Below are 13,638 nucleotides of genomic sequence, written 5' to 3'. Positions count from 1 at the left end.
GGAGTTGTGTGGAGATAAGTGCAGGGTTCCAGGGGTTGGATACATGTGGGGTTCTGTGGTGGGGCCCAGGGGATGGAGGTGTGTGGAGATGACAGAGGGGTCCAGGGGATGGAGGTGTGTGCAGATGACAGAGGGGTCCGGGGGTTGGGGGTGTGTGGAGATGACAGAGGGGTTCAGGGTTTGGGGGTGTGTGGTGATGACAGGGGTCTAGGGATTGGGGATGTGTGGAGATCAGTGCAGGGCTCCAGGGTTTGGAGACGTGTGGAGATAAGTGCAGGGCTCCAGGGGTTGGATACGTGTGGAGATCAGTGCTGGGCTCCAGGGGTTGGGGGTGTGTAGATTTCAGTGCTGAGTTCTTGGGGTTGGAGGTGTGTGGAGATGACAGAGGGATCCAGGAGTTGGGGGTTTGTGGAGAATGGTGCTGGGCGTCCAGGGGTTGGAGACGTGTGGAGATAAGTGCTGGGCTCCAGAGGTTGGATAAGTGTGGATATCAGTGCTGGGGTCCAGGGGATGGGGGTGTGTGGAGATGACAGAGGGGTCCAGGGGATGGAGGTGTGTGGAGATGACATAGGGGTTCAGGGGTTGGGGGTGTGTGGAGATGACAGAGGGGTTCAGGGGTTGGGGGTGTGTGGAGATCAGTGCAGGGCTCCAGGGGTTGGGGGTGTGTGGAGATGCCAGGGGTCCAGGGGTTGGGGGCGTGTGGAGATGACAGAGGGGTCCAGAGGTTGGGGGTGTGTGGAGATCGGTGCTGGGATCCAGGGGTTAGATATGTGTGGAGGTTAGTGCTGGGCTCCAGGGGTTGGGTTGTGTGGAGATCAGTGCTGCGCTCCAGAGGTTGGGGGTATGTGGAGATCAGTGCTGGGCTCCAGGGGTTGGGAGTGTGTGGAGATCAGTGCAGGGCTCCAGGGGTTGGGGGTGTGTGGAGATCGGTGCTGGGGTCCAGAGGTTGGAGATGTGTGGAGATAAGTGCAGGGTTCCAGGGGTTGGATACATGTGGAGTTCTGTGGTGGGGCCCAGGGGATGGAGGTGTGTGGAGATGACAGAGGGGTCCAGGGGATGGAGGTGTGTGCAGATGACAGAGGGGTCCAGGGGTTGGTGATGTGTGGAGGTCAGTGCTGGGCTTCAGGGGTTGGGGGTGTGTGGAGTTGACAGGGGTCCAGGGGTTGGGGGTGTGTGGAGATTGGTGCTGGGGTCCAGGGGTTGGGGGTGTGTGGAGATGACAGAGGGGTCCAGGGGTTGGAGGTGTGTGGAGATGACAGAAGCGTCCAGGGGTTGGGGGTGTGTGGAGATGACAGAGGTCCAGGGGTTGGGGGTATGTGGAGATCAGTGCAGGGCTCCAGGGGTTGGGCATGTGTGGAGATCAGTGCAGGGCTCCAGGGGTTGGGGGTGTGTGTAGATGACAGGGGTCCAGGGGTTGTGGGTGTGTGGAGATCAGTGCTGGGGTCCAGGGGTTGGGGGTGTGTGGAGATCAGTGCTGGGGTCCAGGGGTTGGAGACGTGTGGAGATCAGTGCTGGGGTCCAGGGGTTGGGTGTGTGTGGAGATCGGTGCTGGGGTCCAGGGGTTGGGGGTGTGTGGAGATGACATAGGGGTCCAGGGGTTGGGGGTGTGTTGAGATGACAGAGGGGTCCAGGGGATGGAGGTGTGTGGAGATGACAGAGGGGTCCAGGGGTTGGGTGTGTGTGGAGATCAGTGCTGGGGTCAGGGGTTGGGGGTGTGTGGAGATCAGTGAAGGGCTCCAGGGTTTGGGGGTGTGTGGAGATGACAGGAGTCCAGCGGTTGGGGGTGTGTGGAGATCGGTGCCGGGGTCCAGGGGTTGGAGACGTGTGGAGATAAATGCAGGGCTCCAGGGGTTGGATACGTGTGGGATCAGTGCTGGGGTCCAGGGGATGGAGGTGTGTGGAGATGACAGAGCGGCCCAGGGGTTGGGGGTGTGTGGAGATGATAGAGGGGTCCAGGGGTTGGGGGTGTGTGGAGATCGGTGCTGGGATCCAGGGGTTAGATATGTGTGGAGGTCAGTGCTGGGCTCCAGGGGTTGGGGTGTGTGGAGATCAGTGCTGGGGTCCAGGGGTTAGGGTGTGTGGAGACCAGTGCTGGGCTCCAGGGGTTGGGGGTGTGTGGAGATCGGTGCTGGGGTCCAGGGTTTGGGGATGTGTGGAGATCAGTGCTGGGCTCCAGGGGTTGGGGGTGTGTGGAGATGACAGGGGTCCAGGGGTTGGGGTGTGTGGAGACCAGTGCTGGGCTCCAGGGGTTGGGGGTGTGTGGAGATCGGTGCTGGGGTCCAGGGGTTGGGGATGTGTGGAGGTCAGTGCTGGGCTGCAGGGGTTGGGGGTGTGTGGAGTTGACAGGGGTCCAGGGGTTGGGGGTGTGTGGAGATCGGTGCTGGGGTCTAGGGGTTGGGGGTGTGTGGAGATGACAGAGGGGTCCAGGGGATGGAGGTGTGTGGAGATGACAGAGGGGTCCAGGGGATGGAGGTGTGTGGAGATAAATGCTGGGGTCCAGGGGATGGAGGTGTGTGGAGATGACATAGGGGTCCAGGGGTTGGAGACGTGTGGAGATTGGTGCAGGGGTCCAGGGATTGGGGTGTGTGGAGATCAGTGCTGCGCTCCAGAGGTTGGGGGTATGTGGAGATCAGTGCTGGGCTCCAGGGGTTGGGAGTGTGTGGAGATCAGTGCAGGGCTCCAGGGGTTGGGGGTGTGTGGAGATCGGTGCTGGGGTCCAGAGGTTGGAGATGTGTGGAGATAAGTGCAGGGTTCCAGGGGTTGGATACATATGGAGTTCTGTGGTGGGGCCCAGGGGATGGAGGTGTGTGGAGATGACAGAGGGGTCCAGGGGATGGAGGTGTGTGCAGATGACAGAGGGGTCCGGGGGTTGGGGGTGTGTGGAGATGACAGAGGGGTCCAGGGGATGGAGGTGTGTGGAGATGACAGAGGGGTCCAGGGGATGGAGGTGTGTGGAGATAAATGCTGGGGTCCAGGGGATGGAGGTGTGTGGAGATGACATAGGGGTCCAGGGGTTGGAGACGTGTGGAGATTGGTGCAGGGGTCCAGGGATTGGGGTGTGTGGAGATCAGTGCTGCGCTCCAGAGGTTGGGGGTATGTGGAGATCAGTGCTGGGCTCCAGGGGTTGGGAGTGTGTGGAGATCAGTGCAGGGCTCCAGGGGTTGGGGGTGTGTGGAGATCGGTGCTGGGGTCCAGAGGTTGGAGATGTGTGGAGATAAGTGCAGGGTTCCAGGGGTTGGATACATGTGGAGTTCTGTGGTGGGGCCCAGGGGATGGAGGTGTGTGGAGATGACAGAGGGGTCCAGGGGATGGAGGTGTGTGCAGATGACAGAGGGGTCCGGGGGTTGGGGGTGTGTGGAGATGACAGAGGGGTTCAGGGTTTGGGGGTGTGTGGTGATGACAGGGGTCTAGGGATTGGGGATGTGTGGAGATCAGTGCAGGGCTCCAGGGGTTGGAGACGTGTGGAGATAAGTGCAGGGCTCCAGGGGTTGGATACGTGTGGAGATCAGTGCTGGGCTCCAGGGGTTGGGGGTTTGTAGATTTCAGTGCTGAGTTCTAGGGGTTGGGGGTGTGTGGAGATGACAGAGGGGTCCAGGGGTTGGAGGTGTGTGGAGATGACAGAGGGATCCAGGAGTTGGGGGTTTGTGGAGAATGGTGCTGGGCGTCCAGGGGTTGGAGATGTGTGGAGATAAGTGCTGGGCTCCAGACGTTGGATAAGTGTGGATATCAGTGCTGGGGTCCAGGGGATGGGGGTGTGTGGAGATGACAGAGGGGTCCAGGGGATGGAGGTGTGTGGAGATGACATAGGGGTTCAGGGGTTGGGGGTGTGTGGAGGTGACAGAGGGGTTCAGGGGTTGGGGGTGTGTGGAGATCAGTGCAGGGCTCCAGGGGTTGGGGGTGTGTGGAGATGCCAGGGGTCCAGGGGTTGGGGGCGTGTGGAGATGACAGAGGGGTCCAGAGGTTGGGGGTGTGTGGAGATCGGTGCTGGGATCCAGGGGTTAGATATGTGTGGAGGTCAGTGCTGGGCTCCAGGGGTTGGGGTGTGTGGAGATCAGTGCTGCGCTCCAGAGGTTGGGGGTATGTGGAGATCAGTGCTGGGCTCCAGGGGTTGGGAGTGTGTGGAGATCAGTGCAGGGCTCCAGAGGTTGGAGATGTGTGGAGATAAGTGCAGGGTTCCAGGGGTTGGATACATGTGGAGTTCTGTGGTGGGGCCCAGGGGATGGAGGTGTGTGGAGATGACAGAGGGGTCCAGGGGATGGAGGTGTGTGCAGATGACAGAGGGGTCCGGGGGTTGGGGGTGTGTGGAGATGTCAGAGGGGTCCAGGGGATGGAGGTGTGTGGAGATGACATAGGGGTCCAGGGGTTGGAGACGTGTGGAGATTGGTGCAGGGGTCCAGGGATTGGGGTGTGTGGAGATCAGTGCTGCGCTCCAGAGGTTGGGGGTATGTGGAGATCGGTGCTGGGGTCCAGGAGTTGGGGGTGTGTGGACTTGACAGGGGTCCAGGGGTTGGGGTGTGTGGAGACCAGTGCTGGGCTCCAATGGTTGGGGGTGTGTGGAGATCGGTGCTGGGGTCCAGGGGTTGGGGATGTGTGGAGGTCAGTGCTGGGCTCCAGGGGTTGGGGGTGTGTGGAGTTGACAGGGGTCCAGGGGTTGGGGGTGTGTGGAGATGACAGAAGTGTCCAGGGGTTGGGGGTGTGTGGAGATGACAAAGGTCCAGGGGTTGGGGGTATGTGGAGATCAGTGCAGGGCTCCAGGGGTTGGGCATGTGTGGAGATCAGTGCAGGGCTCCAGGGGTTGGTGGTGTGTGTAGATGACAGGGGTCCAGCGGTTGGGGGTGTGTGGAGATCAGTGCTGGGGTCCAGGGGTTGGGGGTGTGTGGAGATCAGTGCTGGGGTCCAGGGGTTGGAGACGTGTGGAGATCAGTGCTGGGGTCCAGGGGTTGGGCATGTGTGGAGATCGGTGCTGGGGTCCAGGGGTTGGGGGTGTGTAGATTTCAGTGCTGGGGTCCAGGGGTTGGGGGTGTGTTGAGATGACAGAGGGGTCCAGGGGATGGAGGTGTGTGGAGATGACAGAGGGGTCCAGGGTTTGGGGGTGTGTCGAGATGACATAGGGGTCCAGGGGATGGAGGTGTGTGGAGATGACAGAGGGGTCCAGGGGTTGGAGACGTGTGGAGATTGGTGCAGGGGTCCAGGGATTGGGGTATGTGGAGATCAGTGCTGGGCTCCAGGGGTTGGGGGTATGTGGAGATCAGTGCTGGGCTCCAGGGTTGGGGGTGTGTGGAGATCAGTGCAGGGCTCCAGGGGTTGGGGGTGTGTGGAGATCGGTGCTGGGGTCCAGGGGTTGGAGATGTGTGGAGATAAGTGCAGGGCTCCAGGGGTTGGATACATGTGGAGATCTGTGGTGGGTTCCAGGGGATGGAGGTGTGTGGGGATGATAGAGGGGTCCAGGGGATGGAGGTGTGTGCAGATGACAGAGGGGTCCAGGGGATGGAGGTGTGTGGAGATGACAGAGAGGTCCAGGGGATGGAGGTGGGTGGAGATGACATAGGGGTTCAGGGGTTGGGGGTGTGTGGAGTTGACATGGGTCCAGGGGTTGGGGGTGTGTGGAGATGACAGAAGCGTCCAGGGGTTGGGGGTGTGTGGAGATGACAGAGGTCCAGGGGTTGGGGGTATGTGGAGATCAGTGCAGGGCTCCAGGGGTTGGGCATGTGTGGAGATCAGTGCAGGGCTCCAGGGGTTGGGGGTGTGTGTAGATGACAGGGGTCCAGGGGTTGGGGGTGTGTGGAGATCAGTGCTGGGGTCCAGGGGTTGGGGGTGTGTGGAGATCAGTGCTGGGGTCCAGGGGTTGGAGACGTGTGGAGATCAGTGCTGGGGTCCAGGGGTTGGGCGTGTGTGGAGATCGGTGCTGGGGTCCAGGGGTTGGGGGTGTGTGGAGATGACATAGGGGTCCAGGGGTTGGGGGTGTGTTGAGATGACAGAGGGGTCCAGGGGATGGAGGTGTGTGGAGATGACAGAGGGGTCCAGGGTTTGGGGGTGTGTGGAGATGACATAGGGGTCCAGGGGATGGAGGTATGTGGAGATCAGTACTGGGGTCCAGGGGTTGGGGTGTGTGGAGATCGGTGCTGGGGTCCAGGGGTTGGGGGTGTGTGGAGATCAGTGCAGGGCTCCAGGGGTTGGGGGTGTGTGGAGATCGGTGCTGGGGTCCAGAGGTTGGAGATGTGTGGAGATAAGTGCAGGGTTCCAGGGGTTGGATACATGTGGAGTTCTGTAATGGGTTACTAACCTATTAAACCCCCAATTTGTCTTCTGATGTACGCTACAGTAACTAACTAACCCATTAGACCAGAATTTGACTCCCCGTGCGCACCAGTGTGACTAACTAACTGGCTAAACCCCAATTCGACTCTCCTTATGCACAAAAGTGACAAGCTAACCCATTGATCCTACATATTGTTGCAATGTGGTAGAATACCTGAACCCTGGAACAAACCCACACTTGCAAACTCCACACAGACAGGTCTGGAGTTTGGGATCGAACCTGGGTCACTCGAGCTGTGAGCACTACTGTGCCTTCGTTCAGGATGTGAATGTTGCTGGGGCATTCGGTGTCTGTGGTCAGCCACATCTGCCCTGAAAAGGGTCAGACGATGCCATCCACCAGCACATTCTCAGCAAGTAAATCTCAGACAGTTGTGGTGCTTCTCTGCAGCACGTCCGATGAGGTAAACGTCCCAAGGCTTGTTATAAGAACATAAGAAATAGGAGCAGGAGTATCTGGTCCTCTGGCCCATTGAGCCCGCTCCACCATTCAATAAGATCATGGCTGACCTGAAATACGTGTGGCTAGATGTTGTCCATTCCTCCCTGTCCCTGAGGCAGTATGATGGACTGTGAACTGTCGATCATCTGGTGAAGGTTCTTGCACTGCTGTGCCCTGGGAACTGGACATGGCACCATCTAAAGAAAACCAAGAGGATACCCACTCGGCCTTGTGAGAGACATGCTGGGGTGGGGGTGTTTACAAGGATTGCTGGGGTTACAGATGGAGTTGTGGAAAGTCTGGAACATCTGAAGAGACTGTCTCCACACCATGGCCATGGCCATGGCAAAACCTTCAGCTTGCGCCTCTTGTGGTAGCCCTCACAGTCCCCTGACCTAAACATCATCGGGAATCTGTGGATAGACCCCAAAAGGGCAGTGCATACAAGACGGCCCAAGAATCTCACAGAACTAGAAGCCTTTTGCAAGGAAGAATGGGCGAAAATCCCCCAAACAAGAATTGAAAGACTCTTAGCTGGCTACAAAAAGCATTTACAAGCTGTGATACTTACCAAGGAGGTGTTACTAAGTATTGACCATGCAGGGTGCCCAAACTTTTGCTTAGGGCCTTTTCCTTTTTTGTTGCTTTGAAACTGTAAAAGATGGAAATAAAGACGTTTTCTTGCTTAAAATATTAAAGAAATGTGTCATCTTTAACATTATGCCTTTGGAAATCAGGTCATCTTTTACTTGCTTAGCTATTCACAGTAACAGAAATATTGACCGGGTTGCCCAAACTTTTGCATGCCTATGTGTGTATGTACACACACACACACACACACACACACACACACACACACACACACACACAGACACACACACTTACTTGTGGCCTCAGGTAGAAGGAGTCAATTTTAGAAAGCCTAGCACATTTATTTTTCCAACATTTACTTACACACTTAGTCCAGCCGTTGTGGAGCATATGGATCTCTTCTTTGTAGAAGCCGGCATCTTGGACCTCCAGAAGTGGTCCACAGCATAGGTGATTGACAAGTTCGTGGCAAGGTAGAAGGCGATGAGTTATTAACTTCAAGCTTTCTTCATTTTCACTCAAAGAGTTGAACTGCACGTGCATGTAACGAGAGCCGTATAATTCATCTCCTTCTACCTTAGGCCACGCATTTATCAATCACCCCTTCTGTGGACCATTAGTACAAAGAAGGGATTGGTATGCTCCACAACCGCTGGACTAAGTGTCTAAATGTAAGAGGAGACGATGTTGAAAAATGAATGTGCTAGGTTTTCTAAAATTGACTCCTACCTTAGGCGACGAACTTATCAATCATCCCTTTTGTGTGTGTATGTGTATGTGTGTATATTTACTGCAGTTCATAGGTTTTATTATAATGTATTGCAATATACTGCTGCCACATAACAAATTTCACAAAATATGCCAGTGATATTAAACCTGATTCTCCTACTGGTTCCTTCCTCTCCTGGGAATGAGGTCTTTTGAGCTTCCTTTGGCTTTTCTGTAGCTCTGGGCTTTTATTGGATGGGGTTGCTTGCCCCTGTCCATAGCTGCCTCTCCTTTCTAAGCTCGGCTTGGGACCATCCATGATGGAGTTAGGCAGCATCGAGGGAGCAGCCCTTGTTTCGGGCAAGGCCATTTGTATTCATCTGAGGTTCAGGAGAACAAGAGATATCTGACTGAAACTTCCAGATCCTGGCTGGCTTCAATAGATTCACTGCTTCCCTGACCAGCCACTTTCTCTGCATCCAGGATGAGCCGTGTAGGACTGAGGTGTGGAGAGATGTCTTTTGACTCTGTAGAGGACAAGTCATGGAACATTTGTGAGAGGAGATTGACCAATTTCTGGATAGGAAAGGCCACGTTGTGGGGGGAGGGGAGGTGGTAGTGGTGATAGGAGCTGCTGTCCTTGGATCTCTGGACTGAGCAGAGGCAGGGCTGGGAGTTGAGAGAGGACCCTTGATCCTGGTTTCTGTGCTCGACACCAGAAGGTGCCGGACAAGTGTGCTTGAGACGGTGTGTCTGACCCCTTGCTGTTCTCTCCACAGTGTCTGTATGGCTGTTACGTGCATTCTTCCATCATTCCAACATTCCACCGTAGGTGTTACTGGCTTCTCCAGGTAGGAACAAAAAGCTCTGTTCACTCCATGGCCTGTGAACCCAAGGGGTGGGGGACAGGCGCATTGGGTCCCATGTTCCGTGGTGGGGGGCTCACAGGGTACAGTATACCCGTGGGGCAGGCACATGGGGTTCCGTGTAACGGGGGGAAGGGGAGAACAGCTGCATAGTGTTCTGTGCTCATGGGGCAGGTGCACAGGGCACTGTGTACCTGGGGGGGGGGTCACACAGGGGCATGATGTGGTGTCCCGTGTACCCAGGGTGGCAGACACACTGGTCCCACATACCCAGGGGACGGGTGCATGGTGTTTCGGGTACCCTGTGCAGGTGCATGGGTTTGATGTGGGGGTGGGTTCACTGAGAGAGTATGGGGACAGCATAGGTGTGGGTTCAGTGGTTTGCTTTGGGGATATGGGAGTGGTGGGTTCAGTGTGGGATTTTGAGTTTGGTGTTAGGGTACGAGATGTGTATGGGTGTAGGCATCCTCCTCCCCTGTGACTCCCTAACTCTGGTCTCCGGCAGAACCCCGACATCGTACTGGTTCACTACCTGAACGTGCCAGTCACTGAGGACTGTGGCAAGATCTGTGGGCCCATGCTCAGCCCCAGCAGCAGCGACCGCAAGGAGTGGCTCAGGTGGTCCAAAGAGGAGCTCATCTGTCAGCTCAAGCCCATGTGTGAGTTGTACTGGCGCTTTCGGAGACCCCGTCGATCCCGGTGTACCCTGTCACCACCCCACCATCAGTCCCTGTCACTGACTGTCACCATTACAGACTGTCAGCTCAAGTTCATTTGCGAGTTGTACAGACTCTCGCGGGGACTCCCGTTGATCCCAGTGTACCCTGTCATACCCCTGTCACTGCTCCCCCATCAGTCCCTGTCACTGACTGTCACTGTTACACACTGTTAGCTCAAGTTCATCTGCGATTTGTACAGGCTGTCGCGGAGACTCCCATCGATCCTGGTGTAGCCTGCCATACAACCCCCCACCCCGTCAGTCCAAACCTACGTGAGACCATAAGGCCACTTGGTCCTTTGTGTCCGCTCCGACATTTTCCTCTCAGCCCAAATCTGCCTTCACCCTGTATCCCTTCATGCCCTGACTAATCAGGAATCCATCATCCTCTGCCTTAAATATACATGCAGACTTGGCCTCCACAGCTGTCTGTGGCAACGAATTCCACAGATTCACACTCTGCCTAAAGAAAATCCTTCGCATCTGCATTCCAAAAAGGCACCCCTCTATTCTGACGCTGTGTCCTCTGGTCTTAAGACGCTCCCACCACAGGAAACATCCTCTCTACATCCACTCTATCAAGGCCTTTCACCATTTGATAGGTTTCAATGAGGTCAGTACTCATTCTCCTGAATTCGAGTGAATAGAGGCCCAGAGCCATCAAAGACTCTTCGTATGACAAGCCTTTCAATTCTGGAATCATTTTTGTGAACCTCCTTTGAACCCTATCCAGTTTCTGCACATTCCTGTCGATCCCTGTCATCTCCAACTCTCCTTGTCGATCCCTATTGTCTCTACCTCTCCCCATTGATTTGATTCGATCCCTGTCACTCCCTGTCGATCCCCCCATCTCCACCTCTCCCAATCAATTCTCTTCACTCTCCGTTGACCCCTGCCCCCTCCACCTCTCCCCGTTGATCCCTGTCACTCATCTTGATCTCTGTCATTCTCTGCCACTTCCTGTCAGTTGCATGATTGCCATCCGCCCACACTGCTGTCCAATTCTCCCTGCTGGATATGGAGAGGGGTTGCAGGGTGCTTGTTTAAGGGCAGCTTGCACCTTGACTGGGTGATTAGGAGGTGGTCTCTGGGCAATATCAGCCTCGCTTGGAGCGCAGACAAGCTTACCAGAGTCTAGCCTTGCCTGGTAGTTGACGGCGATGCCCTCAGGACAATCGCTTTTCAATGAGGGTGGTACTATGATGGGGGGAGCAGGGCCTGTCACTCAGTATAACTCACCCCCACCATACGAGGGTGGTACCGGATATCTGCAGCATTCCAGATGTTCCCTCTCGTTGCGGTGCAGCTGGAGGTTTGGGTCCAGTTTGGTGCCCCACGCTTGGTGAGGGAAATCAGGGGTTTGGGGGCAGATCTAGGGCTTTCTCAGGGATGGATGAAATGGGGAGCCGGGTGGGAAGAGGGGCCCGTAAAGGGGTCAGACAGGAGTGATCAAGCTAAAACCACCATGGCTGGCAGAAGTGTTGCAGGTAACGTTTGTGAGGAACGTGGGGGAACGGGCTCCTTGATGACCCTCAGTTGGAGGGTCCATTCAAAATGTGCAGGGCCGAGCCAGAGCAATGGGATTAGCTCAGGGAGGCTGAGGCTGGGGCTGGGGCTGCAGCCTGCCCCTGTCCCACCAGGGGCAGAGGTTGTCTGTCACTGACTAAACACGAGACTGTCTCACTCACTGTTTGTCTCTCCATTGAAGTCCACTGCATCAAGTGGACATGTAGCAATGGCAATGGGTCCGTGGAGTTCTCAGTCGAACAACTGGTCCATCAGGTTCTGGAGAGTCAGCCCCCGCCCCGCACTCACATGTGCCTCTTCAACAGTGGCCTCGGTAAGTACATGACCCCACCCATTCGTGGCCGTTGGTTTTTCAGCATCGAGCTGACTGCTGCCCCACAGTGGTTTCCCCCAAGGACTAGCATATATTCACTGGCTCAGTGAGTTCAGTCCTGACCTCCATGTGGAGTTTGCATGTGCCCACGTGCTTTTCCCTGGGGGGAGGGGAGAGTGCCCCAGTTTTTTGCCACATCCTGACGCACAAGGTCGGTGGGTAATTGGCGCTAAAAGTTGCCCTGCCACCCCTGAATGTGAGGGTGGAGATGGAGTTAGATGATGGAAATGTGTGGGTGGAGGGGCGGGGAATGGATACAGGAAACAGGCCCTTTGATCCACTGCCTCCATACTGACCACCAGCACCCAGCTATAACAACTCAATTTCCCAGCTCTTGGCCCATAACCCCTATATGTTAGCTATTCAAGTGCCTTAATGTAGTTAGAGTCTCTGCTCCCAACACCACCTCCGGCTGTGTGCTGAGATCCCACCTCTCCTCAGGGGAAAATTTTCCTCCTCAGGTATTTAAGCCTCACCTTAAATCCATACCCTCTTGGTTTAGACCCCTCTGCCGTGAGGATGAGTCCTACCCATGTCTCCCATGTTGGTGTACACTTCCAACAGGTCCCTCTGCTCCAGCTTCTCTGCATACACAATGAACATTCGGGCACTGAGGAGTGCAGCAGAACAGAGGGGCTTGGTAATACAGGTACATAATTCCTTAAAAATGGTGTCACAGGTAGATAGGGTTGTAAAGAGAGTTTTTGGTATATTGTTTTCATGAATCAAGGTATTCAGTACAGCAGTTGGGATGTTATGTTGGAGTTGAATAAGATGTTGGTGAAGCCTGGTTTAGAGTATTGTGTGCAGTTCTGGTCACCTACATACAGAAAAGATGTAAATAGGACTGAAAAAGTAAAGAGAAAATTTACAAGGACGTTACCGGGTCTTAAGGACTTGAGTTAAAAGGCAAGGTTGAATAGGTTAGGAGTTATTTACCTAGAGAATGAGGGGGGTTTGAGAAAGATATACAAAATTATGAGGGGTATAGATAGGGCTTATGAGTGGCAGGGTGAAGATACGTTGCTACCAAAGGAGGTGTATGCACTCCTTCCCTCCGCTAGCCTGCAGGTCACCCTTGGGCAAGGTGTAGCACCTGCTCAGACCCCTGATCAGGGTCACGTGAAGCCATGAGAACAGAAGGAGGATAGTCATATGAGCTGCTGATCACATCACAAGTCCTGGTTATGTGACCACTGACGCCAGGCAGACAATATCTGAAGTGTATTGATAATGGCTGGGGTCACCTGTCATATAAAGACACTGCCCAGAAGAGGGCAATGGCAAACCACTTCTGTAGGAAAATTCGCCAAGAGCAATCATGGTCATTGAAAGACCACGATCGTCCATGTCATATGACACGGCACGTAACGTACATGTGAATAGATAGGGTTAATGCAAGCCGGCTTGTTCCATTGAGGTTGATTTGAGACTAGATTTAGAGCTCATAGGTTAAGGGTGAAAGGTGAAATATTTAAGGGGCTCCTGAGTGGAATCTTCAGTCAGAGGGTGCTGCAAGTGTGGAACAAGCTGCCAGTGGAAGTGGTGGATGTGGGTTCAGTTTCAACATTTAAGAAAAGTTGGGATAGGTACATGGATGGGAGGGATACGGAGGGCTATGTTCAAGGTGCAGGTCGATGGGACTGGATATGATAACAATTTGGCACAGACTAGATAGGCCAAATAGCCTGTTTTTCGTGCTGTGGTGCTATCACTCTAACTGAAACACTACATCCAGGGAACATCCTCTGCACCCTCTCCAGCATAGTCACAGGCGCACAGTTGTTCACCTCTGAAGCAGGCAATGGTCTTTAACCTTCCTGCTGATATGTTCTACTCCCTGGCTAGTGAAAGCAGGCAACCTGTTTGCCTTCACTGACTTACAGGGACTGTTGGACTCTGTATGTGAAGGCCTTCCCATTACTCAGCATTCATTGCATTATGTCCTTATTGCCACCCTTGCTTGCTGGCTGATGCCATTCTGTGGCTCGAGATCGCTCCTCACGGTCAACAGCACCACCAGATTTCATGTCACTTGCCAATTCGCTAATCTCTCTGCTGTTTGGACACCTGAGTCATTCACATGTCCGACACA

General features: G+C 55.0%; 1 protein-coding gene across 5 annotated transcripts in view; it reads left to right on the top strand.

The window, feature by feature from the left end:
* Positions 1 to 13,638, top strand: part of LOC140197915 (calmodulin-binding transcription activator 2-like) — a 216,123-nt gene that overhangs the window by 119,421 nt on the left and 83,064 nt on the right. For all 5 annotated transcript variants that reach the window (XM_072258518.1, XM_072258515.1, XM_072258516.1 and 2 more), the window contains 3 exons: positions 8,839 to 8,910; positions 9,431 to 9,584; positions 11,352 to 11,483. In XM_072258518.1, coding sequence (XP_072114619.1) covers positions 8,839 to 8,910; positions 9,431 to 9,584; positions 11,352 to 11,483 — 358 coding nt within the window. The remainder of the gene's footprint in view (positions 1 to 8,838; positions 8,911 to 9,430; positions 9,585 to 11,351; positions 11,484 to 13,638) is intronic.

Source organism: Mobula birostris, chromosome 5 (genome assembly GCF_030028105.1).
Source record: "Mobula birostris isolate sMobBir1 chromosome 5, sMobBir1.hap1, whole genome shotgun sequence".
Taxonomy (NCBI): Eukaryota; Metazoa; Chordata; class Chondrichthyes; order Myliobatiformes; family Myliobatidae; genus Mobula; species Mobula birostris.
The sequence above is the reverse complement of the archived record's forward strand: the minus strand, read 5'-3'. Positions and strand labels throughout refer to the sequence as shown.